We start from the raw sequence: 22,510 nt of genomic DNA, 5'->3' as shown, positions 1-22,510 counted from the left end.
GAGACTTCTACTGCTTTGTTCCTCCAGTTTGTAGTGTACAGTATTCGTGGAACCTTTTAGAATTTTTTTAATGATAAGTGACATTTTTAATTTATCCAGGAAGATTTATCACGCTGTCTTATAGTAAGATTGTCCTTGTTGTCAACAATGGCAGGGAAAGAGCAGGCATGTGAGGAGTATATTGTAAAAGCCTAGCTAACCTTTCAATCTAGGCTGCTGCCAGTGCTGCAGGGGACATAACAGTGCAGCATACTTACCTTCCCCGCTCTGCTGTTGCTGCCTGTTCCTGGGCCACACATCACTGTCAAGAGTTTCCCCCAACTTCCGCTGACGTGCCTTTCCCACAGGAAATGGCCGTTCAGCAAAGTCTCTAGGAACTGGCAGCTGCAGTGGAGCGGGACAAGTAAGTACGCAGCAGCCCAGATTCATAGTTTATCCCAGACAATCCCTTTAAGTTAAAAAAAACCATACAGTTACGCTTTAAAGAACAAGTAATTTTACAAGGGGAGGTTGTGACTGGTCATGTACAGTGTTTCCCCAGACTGACTGGTCATAAACTAGCCGAGTCCCCTCCATGTAGGATCTTACCATGGCCGGGAGTTTAGTTTCATAAGTGTTTGCAGGTGGATGATCTGCATTTTCATATACAGCTTCTTTGGTGTTTCCTGTTTAAATGGTTAAATAAATAAATAAACAAATAAATATTTACAACAAATTACATTGGAATATTAAAACGACTCTGTACCCACAATCTGCCCCCCCCCCCCAAACCACTTGTACCTTCAGATAGCTGCTCTTAATCCAAGATCTGTTCTGGGGTCCGTTGGGCAGGGGATGCAGTTATTGTCATAAAAACAACTTTTAATCCGGCAGCGCTGTGTCTAACAGCCGGGGCTTACATTTGTATATGCATTAGGCTATTAGGCATTATGCTATCTTCTTGGGGGTGGAGCATGACAATGGGATTTAAATGGAATGTGTCATCACAAAATAAGTTATTGTTTATGTTAAACTTTTTTAATACAATTTTTTGTGATTTTTTTTTGTAATTTTCCACTTTTCTATACTAAAAAAAAAACTAAAACTAAGCTGAGATTTCCCCAATGGATTATTTATCTCCTAGCTTTTAATACTATTTCACATTGAGACAAGTTTACAAACGATTATATATATAAAAAATAAATAAAAATGGAGATGTATGAGGTTACAGAAAGTCACAGGTACTTACTTTTCTTCAGTGCAAAGAAGACGATGACTCCTATTATGACGACACCAGCGAGCACTCCTATAACTATACCGGCTATCTGGCCACCATCCAGTCTGGGACTAACTGGGAAATAAAGAATGTAAGAATCAGCCATGGATCTTATTACAATAAAAAGGAAATAAAAACATTTCAAAAACTATTCCCACTTTAAGGAATTATGGCATCTGTAACATATAGCAGTATGACAATAAAAGTTATCTCATGACTGAACAATGAGCGGAGGCAGTGGCGTAGCTACCGCGGTCGCAGCAGTCGCCACTGCGACCGGGCCGTAACCAAGGGGGGACCTGCGACGCCCCCCCCCCCCCCCTTGCCACAGCACTGCCCCCCTCCCATTCCCTCTTGTGACTGCAAGCAGGGTTTTGCTTGCGGTCACAAGAGGGAGACTGGCCCCGGCCGCACACGAACCATAGAGCTCTGTGTATGCTGGGGGTGGTACTTCCGGCGCAGTGACCTCTGTGCCGGAAGTACTATCCCCGGCGCGCACAAAGCTCTATGGTGCGTGTGCGGCCGGGGACGGGACAGACAGGGAGCCGCGCGGCAGACGACAGACGACAGACAGACCGAGGAGGAGAGAGACACGGCGGGGGAGCGAGTTGTCAGTTGACTTGTTTGTTCGGTTTTTTTTTGCAAAGACTGGGGGCCATTATAATGGGCATCATAAAGGGGGATTACAATGGGGGCCATCTACAAAGGGGTATTACAATGGGGGCCATCTATAAGGGGGATTACAATGGGGGCCATCTATAAAGGGCATTACAATGGGGGCAATCTACAAAGGGGATTATAAGGGGATTACAATGGGAGCCATCTATAAAGGGGATTATAATGGGGGCCATCTATAAGAGGGATTATAAAGGGGGATTACAATGGGGGCCATCTATAAAAGGGATTACAATGGGGGCCAACTATAAGGGGGATTACAGTGGCGGCCATTATAAGGGGGTTACTTGGGGGCCATTATAAGGGGCCATCTATAAGGGGGAAACATTGGGGGACTACATGGGGAGTGTATGCAATAGGGCACGTACTATAGTGGACCACATAGGGGGGGCATATACTATAAGGGGGTCACATAGAGTCAGCCTACCCACTAAATGAGGGTGTAAAGGGGCAAATACAGATGTGCAGTGTGTAGAGAGATGAGGATGGTGACAAAGTGAGGAGCCTAACATGTCTGTCTGGCAGATTCTGTGGATTTGTGGCTCGGAGAAGTTCTCATAACGACCCAGGACAGAAGAAGAAGATGAAAAGGGAAGAACTCCGATCAGAGAAGACATCCCATGTGAGTCACCTGATGTAACTGAACGGTAATGTATATGGTGTACAGGACCTGTGTAGAGCTGAGGCTACCTCTACATGACTGGATGAGGTGATAGTGATCTGTGTACTGTAGATGTTATTCAGTAGCAGCGGTGGTGTTAGTCAGTATGTGTTGGTGTTAGTCAGTAGCAGCAGTGGTATTAGTCAGTAGCAGCGGTGGTGTTAGTCAGTATGTGGTAGTGTTTTTCAGTGGTGGTGGTGTTGGTCAGTAGCAGCGGTGGTGTTAGTCAGTAGCAGCAGTGGTGTTAGTAGCAGCGGTGGTGTTAGTCAGTAGCAGCGGTGGTGTTAGTCAGTATGTGGTGACATTAGTCAGTATGTGGTGGTTTTAGTCAGTATGTGGTGGTGTTAGTCAGTAGCATTGGTGGTGTTAGTCAGTATGTGGTGGTGTTATTTGTTACTTGTTATCTGGTACTGTGTCTTACAGGATTTAGTATTCAGGATCTGGTCAGTAACAATATGGTGGTTGTGGTGTAATATTTCCTTCCTACAGTATATACTGGTATTATTGGCAATATTGGTCTCAGTATACAGGATTTGGTTAGTAACAGTATGGCGGCAATATGCATGGTGATATTTCCCATATACTGATATTATTGGTAAGATCAATCTTGAGATATATATATATAGCATCGCTTGCTTGAGGAAGGGGGGGACGCCCAAGTTGACCTCTTGCACCAGGGCCCAAGAGACATTAGCTACGCCCCTGAGCGGAGGACTAGAGACTGGGCAGAGGACTTCCCACTGCAGTCTTTTCATATTGAATCACCAGATAGGGGGCATGATATTTACCTGGTGTCACACCATGGCCTGGGAACAGTACATAGCACTTGAACATATTGCTAAATCACAAACCAAAAAACCTGGGATTTGTGCAATGTATGAGATTTGGAAATAGGGAGGGTTTATATAATAGAGCTTTTTACCTACTGTATTTTGTTATATTACAGCCTGTGTTTAAATAATGTTTTTTTTTTAATTATCTGAATGGTGTGTGCTGTGTCTGCACAGAATAGTTGCTGAAGTGAACAGAGAAAAATTTATATATAAAAAAAATTGGAATAAAATAACTGAAATTTGGCTTGTAGGTCTGTATTTACCACTTTTGCTTGTAAAAGCCTTATTAAACCAAGCAATTATCGTCTGTATTCGTACGATTATTGTCTGTCATGGCCGATAATCATTGGTGTAATAGCGCCTTTTAAAAGGCAACTATCAGCCGACATGCACAATGTCGGCTGTTACTTGCCTTTCAAGATGTCGAAAAAAATTAGAACGATAATGACGTCTGCTGGTCGTCGCTCTGTGTAATAGGAGCAATGGCAGCAGACCCCCACCATCTCCTGTGGGCTTCCTGGGTGGGAGCCCTTTCTGCACCTCCCCGCAGCCCCCAGCTCTCACTTGCTCACTATCGGTGCATGTAATAGCGCAGACAGCGAGCGGGGAAAAAGGAGCAAGCGAGGACTGACCTGTCAGTTCGTCGCTCGCTTGCTCCTCCAGATCGGCCCCTGTAATAGGCCCTTAAGTGTCACATGGTCTGTCAGTATATATACAACTTTTTCTGAAAGTCTCCAGAAGCTGTAACACCAGCCAATCACTGACTGAGACGGGACAGTCCACAGTTGGTGATTGGCTGAGCGGGCTGTCACTCCCGAGATGAGTTTGTCTCTGGCTCTGCAGTCAGTGGAGGACACCGGCAACACCAGGGGAGGACACGGAGTATAATACTATAGGCTACACGAAGGAAATGTTCAGTATCGAAAACCTATTGTAAGATATCCTAACTGAAATCTTGATGCTGACGCACCAACCTAATCACATCGGTGATCGGTGTGATCATCTTATGATCAGGGGACTATAAGGGGCCATATATATGCTTCTAGTTGTGGGATACAGGTTAATATTACTTCATTTAGATATCACTGTTTCATTGACCATGTCTTACCTTTTTTTGATACTTCAACATTAAAAAGAAAGGTTGTGCTTCCGAAGAAATTATTGGCTACACATTCATATTTTCCGGACTTAGAGACATTATTAATCTGAAGAGTTGTTATATAGTCCAGGGTGATCACGGTGAATGTACTATCATTGCGAATGGGAGTGCTGTTTCCACTACAGTACCAGGAGAACAAGGCAGGAAGGACCGGCGATGTCTCAGATGTGAGATCCACTGTCAGGACGACTGTATCATTTTCTGCCACTGAAGTCGTTGAACCATTTGTAGTGGTAGGAGACCGCGGAAGATCTGATAGATGACAGGAAAGAAAATACAAAAAACTTAGCCCATATATTATTATGGAACGGCTGAGTTATGGTTGGTTGCTATGGGCAACAAAGACCACTAGACTTTAGGATGGCTTAAAGGGGTTTTCCCATTTAAACATTTAAAAAAGTATGAGATTGCAGGGGCACGATCACCGTTCCCCCCGGGTATCTCTGGATAGACACCCTGGCTCCTTTCAGGAGTGACCCGCAGCTTCATTCAATCTCTATGGAGCCATCGGAGAGAGCTAAGTAAATTCATAACAAAAGGCACCAATCTAGAGATCCCCAGGGGGCACGGTGGTCTGAGCCCCTGCAAGCTTATACTTGGCCCTTATCCTGTGGATAAGTGACAAGTATGTTTAAATTGAATGCACCATCAGGTACATTCGCTTTAATATGACCCATGGATAGAACGGTGATGGCGGGGGAAGCTGGTGACACAGTCCATTTTTTAAATGGCGGGGGTTTCCTCCTACTGGGGGCGAGCCAGCCCGCCTCCAGTGCTTCAGCCCCGGCTCGATACCCGTGAATAGAACGGCACCGTACACGGGAACCGGTGTCTATTATCTATCTATCTATCTATCTATCTATCTATCTATCTATCTATCTATCTATCTATCTCCTATCTATCTCCTATCTATTATCTATTATCTATCTATCTCCTATCTATCTATCTATCTATCTATCTCCTATCCATCTATCTATTATCTATCTATCTCCTATCTATCTATCTATCTATCTATCTATCTATCTATCTATCTATCTCCTATCTATCTATTTATCTATCGACCTATTACTATCAGACATACAGGAGAGATGACGATACTGACTCCTTACCGAATAGTAACACACAGCTTGAGGTCCTTCCCAGCTGTTCCCCATTACAGGTGAGATTGTTCCCTTGGACATTTTTCAAAGAAGTCACAGTTGTGAAAACTTGATCAGAACGTTTTACACTTTCTGTATCATTAAATATCATGGTCACATTAGCTGCAGGTTTTCCTCTTGACCAGAAGCAGCCAAGTTCTAAAATCTGCAGAACATGACGTGCCGAACAGCGAATATTTCCATTTGGAGATGCTGTGACATAAGAAAAAAATATATAAAACATATATATTACTAACAATATACAAGGTGTACATAGTAGATTATGTGTTACTTATGAGTAGCATAGCTATAGGATTCGCAGCAGTGATTGTTAACATTCAGGCTGCTCATTGTAGTACAGAGTGAGTGCTGAACATTAGAAGACACAGGAGATGGACCAGGACCTGCACAGAGACAGAAAGGGTAAAGGACCTGATCACATGACCTGAAGGTCCTCAACCTTACAGTATGGAGATGAGATGATCCTGTTAGAGAAGAAGGGGAAGAAGACTGAGCTGTAAGTGTTGTGCTGAGTGTGTCAGTGTCAGTCAGTCAGTGAGTGTCTAAGTGTCAATCAGTCATTGTCTGTGTCAGTCAGTGTCTGTCAGTCAATGTCAGTCAGTCAGTCAGTGTCTGTGTCAGTCATGTGTTTGTGTATTTTAGTGGTGATTGTAGTGATTGTGCATAGTGTGTGGCTGATGGATGCATAGTGGATGGATGAGGGACTCGCTGAGGCTCTGTCACCTGAGGGCCCGTAAAAACCTGGAGCCAGTCCTGGTTGTGATGTCACTAATATGCCCACTAACATGTGACAAATAAGTAAAACCAACACATAATTTAATATAATGCCATAAATAGTGTGAATGTTTGACCTATGTGCATAGAAGGTAGTACAGTAAATACAAAATGCAGCATGATGCGTAGCTACACACGTGGAAGAATTACTAACTGCTGTTGCCAAGTGCAGAAACATCTCTATATGAATGAATGTATATGAACTCAAAATGACTGTCCTATGGGGGAGCTAATGTAGCCGCAAACTAAGGCCATGTTCGCATGGCATATAACACCGTCCATTCTGTGACCTGCCCGGGTCACAGAACGGCCGATGTTACTGAAGTACCGGCTGGATGATCTTCATTTCTGCTGAATTCGGATGTGAACTCACAGGTTCTCTGCGGCCGCAATTCAATGCAGCACAATGTAAGTAAAGTATTACTTACAATGGCCGTGATTAATACTTTACTCATGTTTTGTGAACATGGCCTAATAGTAGAATAGGAGTTCCTTATGTAAACTGAATCCTTACGGGGCAAAGGTCTTCAATCTGAACATCCAGAAGATCCTTCAATCTCCGTCGTAGGTTTGCATACGTCTCAATAGTCCAAAGTTGCAAAGAGTTCAATGAACTCGAATATGATTCCACAAAGTGCCTTGACTCACCAGATAGATTACGTGTACCTGGATGTAAGATGTCATAAATATGCTGCTTCCTTCTGACTTTGAGCTTTCTACTTACGCATCAATATTTCTAAATTTGAATGCTGTAACAATTTTTTGCACAATAATCTCCCATGTAATAGGGCCCTTGTCACGGCTGAGGTGGTGTCTCATCACCCACTCCCCGGGCTCTCCTGCAGGCGCAGGCATCAGAGCTCACATCCCGGGGCTTGGTGCCTCTCCTACGGCCCATGCTCCACGCTGCTTCTCACTCCCTTTGTCACTGGAGCGCACGTCCCCGCCTCACAGGACGCTCATGTGCAATCATTAATTGGCTGTATGCATCAAGCACTCCCTAATAATTCCTGACCCCGCTGTTGGAGCCTCTTCATTGCTACCCTAGCATTGTAGTCCCAGCTTTCCTACCCGTGACTCCTGCCCATGACTCTGCTACAAGACTGATTTTAACTATTGACTGACAGCTTTGGCTAAATAGTTAATGAGTACCTGTCCCTTCGGCCTCTGCCAGATCAGCAGTCAAATTGACTCTGTGACGGAAGTTTGTGTATCCATAGCTGCAAACACCCTGTGATGAAAATGCATGCAACCCCCAGAGGATCAGAATGGAGGTACTGCGCATGTTCGTAGCTATGAATACCCAGACATTTGCCCCCAAGACTAATGGCATTTATTAGAGATGAGCTATTTGATCCAATACTACAATATTTGAAATACTCGTTTTCGATTGAGCATCTGACCAAAAATGCAGTAATAATTTGTTTCTCCTTCCACCTTGCCTGGCGCCATTTTATAGTCAATAACTATGGGGGGAGGGGGGGGGGGTTGACAGGCCCTAGGAGCACACTGGCATTGTGAGAATAGTGTCTACATTCATTGGCTGGCTTACTCATGTGACCTCCAAAGTATAAGAACTTGGCTTTTCCTGCTCGTCGTCAGATACCATCTTGAAGGTAGTCAGGGATAGATCTTGGAGTAGGGACAGGGAGGATTTAGCTGATTGTAAGCAGGCAAGACCCCAAAAGCCCTTCTTAGGGCTACTACATGACACAGCGCAGCATTAATCGGCCGGCTACCTGTACATGAACCGTTTATACTCACAGACAGGCAGCTGCTGTTTATTTTAAATAGGCTTTACTGCATCTATTTGCTCCTACATTCTAATTGTTGCAGGGCAATTTCAGGGATAGATCTTGGAGAAGGGACAGTTATGATTTTCACAGATTTTAGGCAGGCAAGACCCTGTGCAGTGGACATTTAGCACTTTAACATTTAAGCTGTGGTATAGGAGTTTTAATTTTTTTTGTGACACATGATATATCTAATACATTTTATATATATATGATTAGTAAAATTTTACCCTGAGCTGTAACACAGGGTTATCTGGGTTCTTCTGGGCTTATGGCCCTTTGTGCCTTTTAGTGTGATTAGGTGGAAGTAGTCACTGTTTCAGGACTACTTCAGGATCAGCCAGGATTTTTAATCTTGACTTTCAAATTCAATCCGATTAAATTTAATTTTAGCCTCAAAAGCGCCTCAAAAATAGGTATATGGCTCTTCAAATGTTGCAACATAGTGGATAAATCTGAGAGGGAAAATCCAATGCTGTAGCTGAGCCGCAATATCTGTGTTGTTGAGAGTGGTGACTGGCTGATCCGAGACGCTTAAGTGCTAAAACAGGTCTCCAAGCAGACCCCTGTATATTCCAATACTTTCTACACCGTCAGGTCTTTGGGCATCAGGAGAAATGAAAACATTACAGTTCACTGTACAGTTTGGGGAGGTAATGCAAAAGAAATTCTTGAGAAAGGCCTTAGAGTACCTTCACGCGTACCGGACTCCCAGCAGATTTGTAGCTAAATCCGCTGCGAATCCATGTAGTGTGAAGGTCTATGGGGTTACATATCTTCATTCCATTGCGGATATGTAAGCCGGGCCCCCTAAATCCCCGCTGCCTGCAGCCCCCAGCCCGGAGCATACATTACCTGCTCAGGGCCGCGGCTGCAGTAAGGCTCCCGACTCCCGTCAGTCCTCATTATCCAATCAGTGTGAGGTTGAAACGCCGCAAGTTGGGCACAATAAACCACCAAAATTGTTTTGACTATCCTTGGAGAGCTGCAGTGATTCAGTTACTAACTACTACAGCACCTGTGGTCGCAGGAATGCACACTGCTGGCACCAACACATTTTACTGAAAAAGTACTGCATTTGTTTTCTTTTTTGTAGATAGATAGATAGATAGATAGATAGATAGATAGAAGAGAGATAGATAGATAGATAGATAGATAGATAGATAGATAGATAGATAATAGATAGATAGATAGATAGATAGATAGATAGAAGAGAGATAGATAGATAGATAGATAGATAGATAGATAATAAATAGATAGATAGATAGATAGATAGATAGGAGATAGATAGATAATAAATAGATAGATAGATAGATAGATAGATAGATAGAAGCAAGAGAAAGCGGCACTTCCAGCACCGATGCAGAGGGTGCTTGCAGAGTAAATCCCTAGGCTGCAGGATCCCAAAAATACGAAACAATATTCCGCAGCAGACTAGCATAAATGTAAAAAAAATGCTATTTATTCCAAAAAGGTGCACAGGTTCACAGGAGATGCAACATTTCAATCTTCTCTCAAGATCATTATCAAGCTGCTTGATAATGATCTTGAGAGAAGATTGAAATGTTGCATCTCCTGTGAACCTGTGCACCTTTTTGGAATAAATAGCATTTTTTTTACATTTATGCTAGTGTGCTGCGGAATATTGTTTCATAGATAGATAGATAGGATACAGTTGTTTTCACGTCACTTACAGTAGACAGTGAGGATGACTACCATGCTGCTCACACTATTTGCCCGGTTGGATGCTGTACAGGAGAGGTGTGCAATGTCCTTGGAGACAGGACTGATGGTGAGATTGGAGTGTGGAGGGGAATCACTCTGAGTAATGTAATATGGAGGGATAGAGGACACTGGTTTTCCATTTATATCCCAGGAGAAGGTGATGGCCGATCCCTGGGCTGTACAGTAGAAAGACACTGAATCCTCTCCTGCCCAGAGTACTCCTGATGTGTTACTGGTCACTGTCACTGGACCGGATACTGGAGCTGTGAACAAACCAGAGATGAATAAGAATATAACATTACTGTTACATCACAGTCAGATTCCCTATTAGAGAGTTGTAGTTTAGTTTCTCCATAGTTCCATACCCCCAGGCCGCTCGCTTGACTGTGTGCTATGGTAAGCTCTGATGCGGACGCACACTGATGCGTCCGCATCAGAGCTCTGCGGCCCCGAAAGATCATGCGGCCGGTACTTAAGTACCGTCCGAGATGATCCGGCCAGAGGCCGGCTGTTCCGTGACCCGGCCAGGGTCACGGAATGGCCAGTCTCATACGTAGTGTGAACAAAGCCCAAAGCTGTATCTACTGCTCTGAGTTTCCACCTCTGGGGACCTGTGTCTGCCCCTGTGTTTCTGGCCCAGCACGAAATTGAAACTACAGTAGTGAAAGGTGTACCGGAAAGCTGCACATGGTTGAGATTGAGGTGCTTGCTTGAGTCTAGCTGTGTTCATGGGGTGGCTTGAGAAGGATAAGGAGCCCAGGTGTCCACGAGTGCTTATAGAGTGGTCTTAGGAGGAGGAAGATATGGTGTCATGGCATTCCCTTGTTACCACTGCGCCAGCTACGGGGAGACTACAAACTGTGGCTGGGGTGAGTAGCCAGTTCCAAGCAGTCCACCACCATCATTCTGGGAAGCCTTATTGGATCTGGATATTAAAGTAAGTGACTAAAAGTCCCAAAGAAGCCATACTGATCTTGCAGCTGTCCCAAAGTGACCGTCAAGCCATAGTGAGCGTGCAGCAGTCCCACTAAAGCCATCAAGCATACTGAGCAAGCCACTGTCCCTGAGAGGCCGCCAGGCGTGCCTGAGCATGTAGCAGTACCACTGAGGCCATCAAGCCATACTGAGCGTGCAGTGGCGGTCTTTGGCACCAAGCACCCCAAGCGATCGCTTGGGGCCCCCAACATCCAGGGGGGCCCCCATGCCCCGCTCTTGTGCTCAAGACCGCTGGACAGGGCAGCTGCCCCGCTCGCTGCTGCCATCTAAACTGTAACTATGAGCACTCGCAATGAGCGCTCATAGTTACATGCAGCAGCACTGACAGGGCGGGAGACATTGGCTCCCTTCCTGTCAGTCACTCTTGTGGCCGCAGGAAGGGTTTTCCCTGCGGCTACAAGTGGCAGCTTTGTCCTTGTGGTGCCGGCGCTCTAGTGACATCACTGGAGCATCGGCGCCAGGACAAGGGGAGTGCGGCCTCTTGTAATCACAGGGAAAACCCTTCCTGCGGCCACAAGAGTGAAGAGAAGAGGAGACGCCCGGACCCAGGTGAGTATAAGTGTTTGTTTTATTGTGTTATATACTATATGGGAGGGGGAGCACACAGGGGTCTGTTTAACTGGGGGAGCGCACATCGGGGGTCTATATAAATGGGGGAAGCACACAGGGGGGCTATAGACTACTGGGGCTTCACAGAGGGGTCTATATACTACTGGGGGCAGCACACAGGGGGTCTATATACTACTTGGGGCAGAAGAATGGGGTCTATATACAACTTGGAGGGCACACAGGAGGTCTATATCCAAGTGGGGGAGCACACAGGGGGGCTATATACTACTGGGGGAGCACACAAGGGTCTATATACTACTGGTGGGGCACACAGGGGTCTATATATAACTGGGGGAGCACACAGGGGTCTGTATACTACTGGGGCAGCACACAAGGGGTCTATATAATACTGGTGGGGCACACAGGGGGTCTATATACTACTGAAGGGACAACACAGGAGGTTTATACACTACTGGAGGAGCACACAGGGGTCTATATCCAAGTGGGGGAGCACACAGGAGGTCTATATCCAAGTGGGGGAGCACACAGGGGGGCTAAATACCCCTGAGGGAGCACACAGGGGGCCTATATACTAGTGGGGGAGCACACAGGGGGTATATATAACTGGGGGCAGCACACAGGGGGTCTATATAAAACTGGGGCAGCACACAGGAGGTCTATATACTTCTGGGGGAGCACACAGGGGGTCTATATATAACTGGGGGAGCACACAGGGGTCTGTATACTATTGGGGCAGCACACAAGGGGTCTATATAATACTGGTGGGGCACACAGGGGGTCTATATACTACTGGGGGAACCACACAGGGGGTTTATATACTACTGGAGGAGCACACAGGGGTCTATATCCAAGTGGGGGAGCACACAGGAGGTCTATATCCAAGTGGGGGAGCACACAGGGGGGCTAAATACCCCTGAGGGAGCACACAGGGGGCCTATATACTAGTGGGGGAGCACACAGGGGGTATATACAACTGGGGGCAGCACACAGGGGGTCTATATAAAACTGGGGCAGCACACAGGAGGTCTATATACTTCTGGGGGAGCACACAGGGGGTCTATATATAACTGGGGGAGCACACAGGGGTCTGTATACTACTGGGGCAGCACACAAGGGGTCTATATAATACTGGTGGGGCACACAGGGGGTCTATATACTACTGGGGGAACCACACAGGGGGTTTATATACTACTGGAGGAGCACACAGGGGTCTATATCCAAGTGGGGGGGCACACAGGAGGTCTATATCCAAGTTGGGGAGCACACAGGGGGGCTAAATACCCCTGAGGGAGCACACAGGGGGCCTATATACTAGTGGGGGAGCACACAGGGGGTATATACAACTGGGAGCAGCACACAGGGGGTCTATATAAAACTGGGGCAGCACACAGGAGGTCTATATACTTCTGGGGGAGCACACGGGGGGGGCTATATATAACTGGGGGAAGCAAACAAGGGGTATATACTACTGGGGGCAGGACACAAGGGGTATATACTATTGGGGGCAGCACACAAGGAGTATATATTACTGGCGGTAGCGCACAAGGGGTATATACTACTGGGGGCAACACACAGCTGTCTATTGTTTTGGAACGCGTGTCGAGGGGGGGGGGCCAGACATAACTTCGCTTGGGGCCCCAGAAATGCCAAGACCGCCCCTGTGAGCGTGCAGTTGTCCCAGAGAACCTGTCAAGCCATAGTAAGAGTGCAGCATTCCCAAAAGGGCCATCAAGCCATAGTGAGCATGCAGCTGTCCCAGAGAGGCATCAAGCCATAGTGAGTGTGCAGCAGTCCAACTAAAGCCATCAAGCCATACTGAGCAAGCCACTGTGCCTGAGAGGCCGTCAGGCGTGCCTGAGCATGTAGCAGTACCACTGAGACCATCAAGCCATACTAAGAGTGAAGTTGTGCCAGAGAACCCACCATAGCGAGCATGCAGCATTCCCACTAGGCCATCAAGCCATAGTGAGCATGCAGCTGTCCAGGAGAGGCCATCAAGTCATAGTGAGCGTGCAGCAGTCCAACTAAAGCCATCAAGCCATACTGAGCAAGCCACTGTCCCTGAGAGGCTGTCAGGCGTGCCTGAGCATGTAGCAGTACCACTGAGGCCATCAAGCTATATTGAGCGTGCGGTTGTCCCAGAGAACCCGTCAAGCCATAGTGAGCATGGAGCAGTCCCAGAGAGGCCATCAAGCCATAGTGAGTGTGCAGCAGTACCACTGGGGCTTTCAAGCCATACTGAGGGCGCAGCTGTCCAAAGCATGTCCGAGCACCCTTCAAGAGGCAGAAGTTAATTTCCAGGCCTAGTTGCTGATCTGGACAGGGAGTTTGGAAGAGTGCCATGCTTTGACCCAGAATGCTGTCACAATCATTAGGAGAACCTGAGGTGTAAGATGAAGATCCCAAACAGCCTGCACAGGCCCTGGTGGACACTCTTCAGGATCTGTATTTAAGATGCTAGGAGCAGAAACCATCCCTACAGCGGCTGAATCCACCTCCCCAGTCCCTTCTACTTCCAAAAAGGGATGATGGTTGACCTCAGGGAGATCAACCAAAAAACACCACAGAGACCCATCACAGGTCTTGACGTGAGTGTATTCTAGGACATTGCACCCTGGGAAATCAAATATGCAAAACAACACTCCAAAGATCACCATTACAGGTCTCAACGTAGTGAACTAGCCAGACCTTCCCTCCGGGAAGGAACAACCAAGCCAAGGAATGTCTCCAAAAGGAAACCACCAAAGCAAGGTATCCATCCCCAGACAGCTGTTTCAGGGTATTTGCCTCTCATCAGTGTGGAGTAGGTTTCTGGCTAGTGGGGGCAATGCTAGTAAGTGCATGCAAAAAGGGATGATGGTTGACCTCAGGGAGATCAACCAAAAAACACCACAGAGACCCATCACAGGTCTCGACGTGAGTGTATTCTAGGACATTGCCCCCTGGGAAATCAAATATGCAAAACAACACTCCAGAGATCACCATTACAGGTCTCAACATAGTGAACTAGCCAGATACCTTGCTTTGGTGGTTTCCTTTTGGAGACATTCCTTGGCTTGGTTGTTCCTTCCCGGAGGGAAGGTCTGGCTAGTTCACTACGTTGAGACCTGTAATGGTGATCTCTGGAGTGTTCTTTTGCATATTTGATTTCCCAGGGGGCAATGTCCTAGAATACACTCACGTCAAGACCTGTGATGGGTCTCTGTGGTGTTTTTTGGTTGATCTCCCTGAGGTCAACCATCATCCCTTTTTGCATGCACTTACTAGCATTGCTCCCACTAGCCAGAAACCTACTCCACACTGATGAGGGGCAAATACCCCAAAACAGCTGTCTGTGGATGGATACCTTGCTTTGGTGGTTTCCTTTTGGAGACATTCCTTGGTTCGGTTGTTCCCTCCCGGAGGGAAGGTCTGGCTAGTTCACTACGTTGAGACCTGTAATGGTGATCTCTGGAGTGTTCTTTTGCATACCCTTCTACTTCCAAGGTAGTCCCCAAGTTGACAGACACCATCTCAACTTTTCCTTTACCGGCAGTCCCTATGTCTGCAGACACCATTTCACCTTCTGTTTTAGAGGCATTCCCCAAGTTGGGACACACATTGAACCTCTGCTTAAGGGGCAGTCCCCAAGTCAGAAAACACCATCTTCTTCTGTAGTTCCCCTGGAACCAGAGGGGGCGTCTTTAACCAAATTGGAAGACTCCCAAATGTGTGTGCCTTTAGGAGAAGCTGGATGCCCAGATGTTGCAGGGTCCACAGATCGAGGTTATCTCTTGGCCCTGCATAAGCGAGGCGCCCAGTAGGGACAGTTAGAAAGCCTCTTTTATGAATCCTTAAGGCAGTTCAGCTTTATATTATTTAAGCCCCTTCTAATGAATATCAGCAGGACAGGTGGGCGCAATTGGTGCACTGGTGTGGTAGTCCCGCCCCCAGTGCACAAAAAGAACTTATTAGCATAGAGTTTCAACTACAAACTGCACAGAAATGGTACCTAGAATGGAGAAAAGGTAAGAAACCAGGCGCTATAGGGAGGTTTATCTGCTGGTTAGATTTGTCTGATCCAAATAGTTTCCCTTCCAAATCAGCCAAGATAGTCTAGTTACAGATATGATGTATGAGCGTTACTTACAGGCCAGGGTGAGATACACGTCGCTGCTGTTCTGGCTGTTTATGACGTTTTTAGCTGTACATATGAAAGGTCCATTTTCAGTGGGGTAGACGGGGCTGATAGTGAGAAGAGTGTTATTGTCACTAAGATGGTATTGGTTTCCTCCAGATATTGCTGCCCCTCGTACACTCCATAAGTAGCTGACGTTTGTACCATGAGCCGAACATCGAAGAGACACTGATTCCAATCCAGGCCAGACAAGTCCTGATACACTACTGGTCACTGAGACATTAGAGACCGGAGCTGCCATAAAGAATAGAAAGAAACAGAAAGGTTACATTGTAATGGTTTAGAATAAATATTTAAGAAATGCAAGTGATGGCCTTGATGAGTCCAATGCATTATAATCCCATTGACTATGATGGTGCCCATTGTGTTTTCATTATTGTGTCTCTCATTTTGCTAGATAAATTAGCGCTGCCTAATCTGTACTTTTTTGTCTGGCATTTCTGACCAACTCTGTGATGTGAAAAGATGTGATCCCGAACAAAGAAATTCTACATTCTACATGGTCTTAAAAGTTGCAGCATTAGTTCTGCATTACCATACTATATCCATCTCCTAAGTTAATACCTTGCATAATAAAAATACAACAGTGCATGTGAATTCAACTTTATTTTTATGATATAAGCTTGTAGTCAGTGACTGGGAACTTCCATTGCTGTTTATGGTCATGTGACACCTACTTAGCCGCATGTTCAGATGACCATTCTGTTATGCTCCCTGCATCTCATCTTCCACTAAACAATAGGGGTTTCCATCCAAAAACTACAAGCCGTTGTTTTTCATATTTATATTTTTTGTCTGCTAGGATAATGTAAACCCCATTTTTATTTATCACAGTTACAATGTTCTTACCGTATACAGTCAGAGTCAGGAAGTTGCTGGTGGCTGAGCTGACAGGGTTCTGGATGGTGCAGGTGTAGGATCCACTGTCACTTTCAGTTATTGGTGTGAAGTCCAGGTATTGCCCCCTGCAGGGTGGCTGAGAACCAGAGCAGATCGTCTTCTGATCCCGGGAGAAAGTGTAAGTAGTCACAGTCTGACTCCTGGCATCACACCAAAGGGTCGCACTGGTGCCACTTATAGGGGGGTTGCTGGTACCAGTGGCGTAGCGGAGAACAGGACCAGTGAGATTAGCTATAAAAATGAAATAAATAAATTTAAATATCATATATAAATAAATGAAAATAAATGTTTGCTTTAGTTCTCCACATCACACTGGTAACATCTATAAGCAGACTACAAGGTTCTGGAAATAATTTAGTAAAAGTAAAATATGTACACAAAATGAAATGATATGTAACTACATGGTAAAATGAGACTAAGGCTATGTTCCCACTATGTCTTTTTAGGCAAAATAACGGCCATAATTTTATAATGACGGTCCCAAATAATGTTCATGAACAGGAATGTTATAGTGAACAGGAACCTAGGTGCTGGCAGCTAACTGGCTAGGTCAGCTGTCAATCAGAACAGAGCAGAGACAATTAGTGAGTGAGCCACAGCAAGAAAGTGCAGGGAGAACTAAGAAAACATGGACCAGATCACTGAAGACATAAACAAAGAACATAATAAAACCAGGAACGGACTTAAGGCCATAAGCGCAGCTTGGAAGATATGGAGGGGGCTACCACTCCTCAGTATCGAGAAGTAAACAGCTGGGATCCATGAAGGAATGATACCCTTTCTCCAGGCGAACTCGGGCCTTCGCCATAAAAAAAGAAAAGGGCTGGCCACCTCCACAGACTTTGGAGATCTGCATATACAGACGAGGTCCTAATAAATGTACAGCCTCTCCTGAAATGAGCTGGGTATGAATGATGGCAAGGGACCACGCTAAAGAGAAAAAGTGGGGAGGGGGGGGGGGACTATAAAGGCGATAGGCAGGAAAGGGGAAGGGACAAAGATAGGAAGTAGGTAAGAGGAAGGTAAGGAGGGAGGAGGGAAGAGTGACAGAAAAAGTAGATGACAGAAGTGATAAGAGAAATTCAAGTCGCTATGATGCCTAGAAACCTGTGCATAAGGATAGGAAAAACTGTACTTATAGAGACATGTGCAACTGAACATGAATAACTATACTTATGGAGGCATGGGTTGGGGGGAGGGAAAGGGAGAAGGCCAGACCTAAAAATGGAAGTAGGGAGTAGTGAGCATGAACAAAGACCTATGCAGGTCTAACACAAGGGAAAACTGAAACCTGAGAACAACACAACGTCTCTGCAAGCTGCTTGCCCATCAGTCCCTGTGAGTGTCGGTTCATCATACATACAGATATGCTCTACATAGCCGGAGGGTAACGCAGATGATCAGTGATCCCGGTGACACATGCGAAAGGCAGCATGATCCATGCAGCACATGCCACTTGCAAAAAGTCCACGGCAGCATACCCATATGCCTTATAGGAGGCATCTCATGCCTAAGGTGCATTGGGAGAGATCGGGAACAAAGTTACCTCTGCACCTTTATATTCTAGCGGGCCACATTCCCAGGCCTTCTGCAGGATAGCTCCTTTTTGTAGGTTATTACCTACAAAAAGGAGCTATCCTGCAGAAGGCCTGGGAATGCACCCAACACAGTATGTCTCTCGGGCAGTTGCGGTCAAGAGTGCGGTCTTGCAACACAGCTATCAATGTCCCACTCAATGTGCGAGTCCTCCGGGTCTCCCAAATACTGATTCGTGATGACGTGAACCACAGATGGCAGGTGATCAGGACCCGCCATCCTCTGGGAGGCCATAGATCTTCACATTATTGCGACGGCCTCTGTTTTATGTCTATGTGGAAGACAAGGTCCCTCAGAATATTGTCATGAGCCTCCACCCACAGTGTTAGCGAGGTAACAGATCACTGACACATTGAGCCGTGACTCTACTGAGCGGACTTCATGGGGGACATTTATCAAAGCAAAAAGGTTTATTTTTTGGCGTAAAATGGCCAGATGCGAATAAACTTGTTTGCAAATGGCCGTTTTGCGAATAAATATTCGCATCTGGCCAGTGAAAGCAGGCTTCGACAGGAGGGTGGCGGGGAGGTTGTGTTGAGGGGCGAAACGGGGGGGGGGGGGGTGGACTCATGGTCCACTTTATTTATATTTTGCTCGCCGAGAAATGATCAGGAAACCTCAGCGCACACACTGGTGCGTACGAGATTTATGTAGAGGCAGTGCACCTCTACATAAATCTCTGTGCTGTCAGTGATGTGGGGACATTTTTAAGCCTGGCGCAGAAAACGCCGGACTTAATAAATGTCCCCCCATGTGTTTAGTTGCTTTTTGTCAATCAGCACAAGACTTAAAAAAAAGTTTCAGGAGACTGGCCCTGGATTTCTGGTAAGTACAGCTTTGTTTTACAGCACGATAGCTAAAAAGAAAAATAATGGATGTAAATGGCAAATTTGCTTTATATCGCATCTACTGTTGATTTAGATCAGGGGTGGGGAACCTTTTCCATGTCGAGGGCCGGTCGGGCCTTAATAAAATCATTCGAGGGCCGCACTCAATGTTATACCGTGCGCGGCAGTTAGTAGCGGGGGTTTGCAGCACCCGAACAAGGCAAAGTATTGTTCCCCTAATGCCCCTGCTATTGTAGTTAACCCTCTGTGATGCCCCTTGTACCTGATTTGAATCCTTAGTGATGCCCCTGGTAGCCTAGTTAACCCCCCAGCCATGTCCCTGGTGGCCTAGTTAACCCCCCCAGTCATGTCCCTGGTAGCCTAGTTAACTCCTCAGTCATGTCCCTGGTGGCCTAGTTAACCCCTCAGTCATGTCCCTGGTGGCCTAGTTAACTCCTCAGTCATGTCCCTGGTAGCCTAGTTAACTCCTCAGTCATGTCCCTGGTGGCCTAGTTAACTCCTCAGTCATGTCCCTGGTGGCCTAGTTAACTCCTCAGTCATGTCCCTGGTGGCCTAGTTAACCCCCCCCAGTCATGTCCCTGGTAGCCTAGTTAACCCCCCCCCCCCAGTCATGTCCCTGGTGGCCTAGTTAACCCCCAGTGTCTGCCCCAAATGAAAAAAATAAACATCCCACTCACCTTTCCTCCGCTCCCACGCTGTCCAGGTCCTCTTCTCCCTCCTCTCTTCTGTGCCGGTCTTCTCCTGCAGGCGGGGCGCGATGAAATGGCGTCATCGCGCGCGGCCCGCAGGAGTCAGAAGACGTGCGCCGCGCTGGTGAGGCAGGAGCCGGCATACAACACATCTTCCTGTGTCTGTGCCAGCTCCTGCCTCACCAGCGCGGCGCACGTCACAGGAGGGCAGGAGTCAGAAGATGTGCACCGCTCTGAGGGGAAGCAGCCGGCGCTCACAGCATCCTCCTGGCAGCTGTCACAGACACAGGAGGATGCCCTGTGTGTCGGCTCCTTCTCCTCCAGAGCGGCGCATGTCACAGGGGAGCCGCGGGCCACATCCGGAGGTGTCAGGGGCCGGATGCGGCCCGCGGGCCGGAGGTTCCCCACCCCTGATTTAGATTTTGAAAGTTATAACGACAGCGACACTTGAACGTGATTTTCTCCTCTTGTCTGGTTGACCCACATGTCCTGATACATTGGGACTCCTGACGGGGTCTAGAGAAAGCCTGTAAATGTGGTAGGTTACCTTTTACTTCCTAGCTTTGAAAGCAGATGCTATTACATTTACTAGGAATATATTATATGTTATATGATGAAGTATTAGTTTATATTAAAATGTTGTATCTATACTCCTTATTATTATGATACTGTGTTTGGGTTATGCTTTTTATTAGTGAAGAGCTGTGACATAATAAGAAGTGGAATAGCTGTGACATGACAAGAAGCTATACAGATGTAACCAGAGATTTCTGTATATATTGTATATAATTGTTTAATGTTGTTTGTCCTTTTATATTAATGTAACTGTTAACATTTATATTACGGATCAGATATTGCGGTCTGTGGTAATGATGGTGATTAGTGCCCGTATCTACGTCTAAGAACTGATAGGACTGAAATATTTACTATTCTATAGGGATGCCGGTGTGGGGATCACGTCATTGGGATACACCCCCACATCAGGTGCCATGATGCACTTTTTTGCTGTGTATGATATTTAGTCAACATGTTGTTCTAGGCAGTTGAAAAAGGCGGTTGCTGAAACGCGTCCTGTGTATTCATATCTATATTGTCAAATGGACATGTAAAGCTGAATAAAATTGGAGCATGACTTTGGTGAGTGCCGGGGTTTACTAATGGATTTTATGGGACTAGGATACTGTTCCTCTCCACGTGCACCACAACAATTCTCACAGAGTGAGAACGTCTAACTTCTTTTGCATTTCTGTGCCACTGGGCAGCATTTCCAGGACCAGGCTTGACACATTTAATTGCCCAAGCAGCAAATATGGGGGCACTGCTGAGGCAGTGGAGCGTATCTTTGACTCAGGGCCGGCCTTTGGCGTGTGCAACCTGTGTGGTAGCACAGGGCGCCTCACTCCCGGCCAGCTAGGGGGCGCTCCAGCAAACAGCACACTTAAAGCGACTCTGCATCCACCATCTGACCCCCCCCAAACCGCTTGTACCTTCGGATAGCTGCTTTTAATCCAAGATCTGTCCTGGTGTCCGTTCGGCAGGTAATGCAGCTATTGTCATAAAAAACAACTTTTAAACTTAAAGCCCGTGCCCTAGGCTGGCATAACCTCTCCGTCCCTCCTCCCCACCCTCCTAATCATTAGGAATGATCTATACAGATTGTCTCCTATTCCCCACCTGTGTGAGCCCGGCACATGGGCTGGATCGTTAAGGCACCTGTGCAATGTTTAGCATGGAGTAAATGTTCCAGTGGCATTCCTAACGGTGAAGAGGGTGGGGGGGAGGGGTGGTGCTAAGTTAGGGCACAGATACTCTAAGCCCCGGCCATTGGACACGGGGCTGCAAGTTTAAAAGTTGTTTTTTAGCACAATAGCTGCATTACCTGCCGAACGGACCCCAGGACAGATTTTGGATTAAAAGCAGCTATCCGAAGGTACAAGTGGTTTGGGGGGGTTCAGATTGTGGGTACAGAGTCACTTTAACGTAGAAATAGAAATTTCTAAGTTTGATGTGCTTGGGCAGCCACAGCTCCTGCATTCTCCTTCGCTCTGGTTGTTTGCATAGCGGGGGCTGGGAGGCTAACATGCCTGGTCAGCCTCTGCTGTGCAACTACAACCCCCAGCATGCCTGGTCAACCTCTGCTGTGCAACTACAACCCCCAGCATGCCTGGTCAACCTCTGCTGTGCAACTACAACCCCCAGCATGCCTGGTCAGCATCTGCTGTGCAACTACAATCCCCAGCATGCCTGGTCAGCAGCTGCTGTGAAACTACAACCCCCAGCATGCCTGGCCAGCTGCTGCTGTGCAATCCTCATCTATCCCTCATCACCCCTTCTGCAGACTCCTCACCCCTCTAGGCTCCATGTCCACACAGAAATCAGCGTATGCACACACACTCTCTGCAGGGAAGCTCCAGGGCCCATGTGCAGCAGTCCTTCTGGTCCTCACACAACACTTTCTGGGCCCGCACCCTGCTCCTCACATGACTTTGGGCCCCTCCCTCTCCTCCTCACACAGCATGGCTCTGGGCCCATCCCCCTCCTTCTCCTCTTCTGTTCCAACATCCCAGCAGAGGAAGAAGCAGCCAGAGAAGTTGGTGAGGGGCGGGGGAGGGGCATGGGGTGAGTGAGGGGGTCCTGTGTCTATACACCTTCCTGCCTGTGCGGTACAGCAGTCAGTAGCTTCTATGCAAGGAGGCTGG

The 22,510-nt window shown here is 46.8% G+C and overlaps 1 protein-coding gene across 5 annotated transcripts in view; it reads right to left on the bottom strand.

Moving 5' to 3' along the window:
- LOC138769420 (carcinoembryonic antigen-related cell adhesion molecule 1-like) overlaps positions 1–22,510 on the bottom strand; it is an 86,864-nt gene that overhangs the window by 5,508 nt on the left and 58,846 nt on the right. For all 5 annotated transcript variants that reach the window (XM_069947877.1, XM_069947876.1, XM_069947875.1 and 2 more), the window contains 7 exons: positions 16,628–16,909; positions 15,731–16,012; positions 10,005–10,298; positions 5,693–5,935; positions 4,533–4,835; positions 1,229–1,330; positions 589–665 (listed from right to left, as the gene is read on the bottom strand). In XM_069947877.1, the coding sequence (XP_069803978.1) occupies positions 589–665; positions 1,229–1,330; positions 4,533–4,835; positions 5,693–5,935; positions 10,005–10,298; positions 15,731–16,012; positions 16,628–16,909 (1,583 nt within the window). The remainder of the gene's footprint in view (positions 1–588; positions 666–1,228; positions 1,331–4,532; positions 4,836–5,692; positions 5,936–10,004; positions 10,299–15,730; positions 16,013–16,627; positions 16,910–22,510) is intronic.

This window comes from Dendropsophus ebraccatus, chromosome 12 (assembly GCF_027789765.1).
Source record: "Dendropsophus ebraccatus isolate aDenEbr1 chromosome 12, aDenEbr1.pat, whole genome shotgun sequence".
Taxonomy (NCBI): Eukaryota; Metazoa; Chordata; class Amphibia; order Anura; family Hylidae; genus Dendropsophus; species Dendropsophus ebraccatus.
Note: the sequence above shows the minus strand (reverse complement) of the source record. Positions and strands in the feature narration are given on the sequence as shown.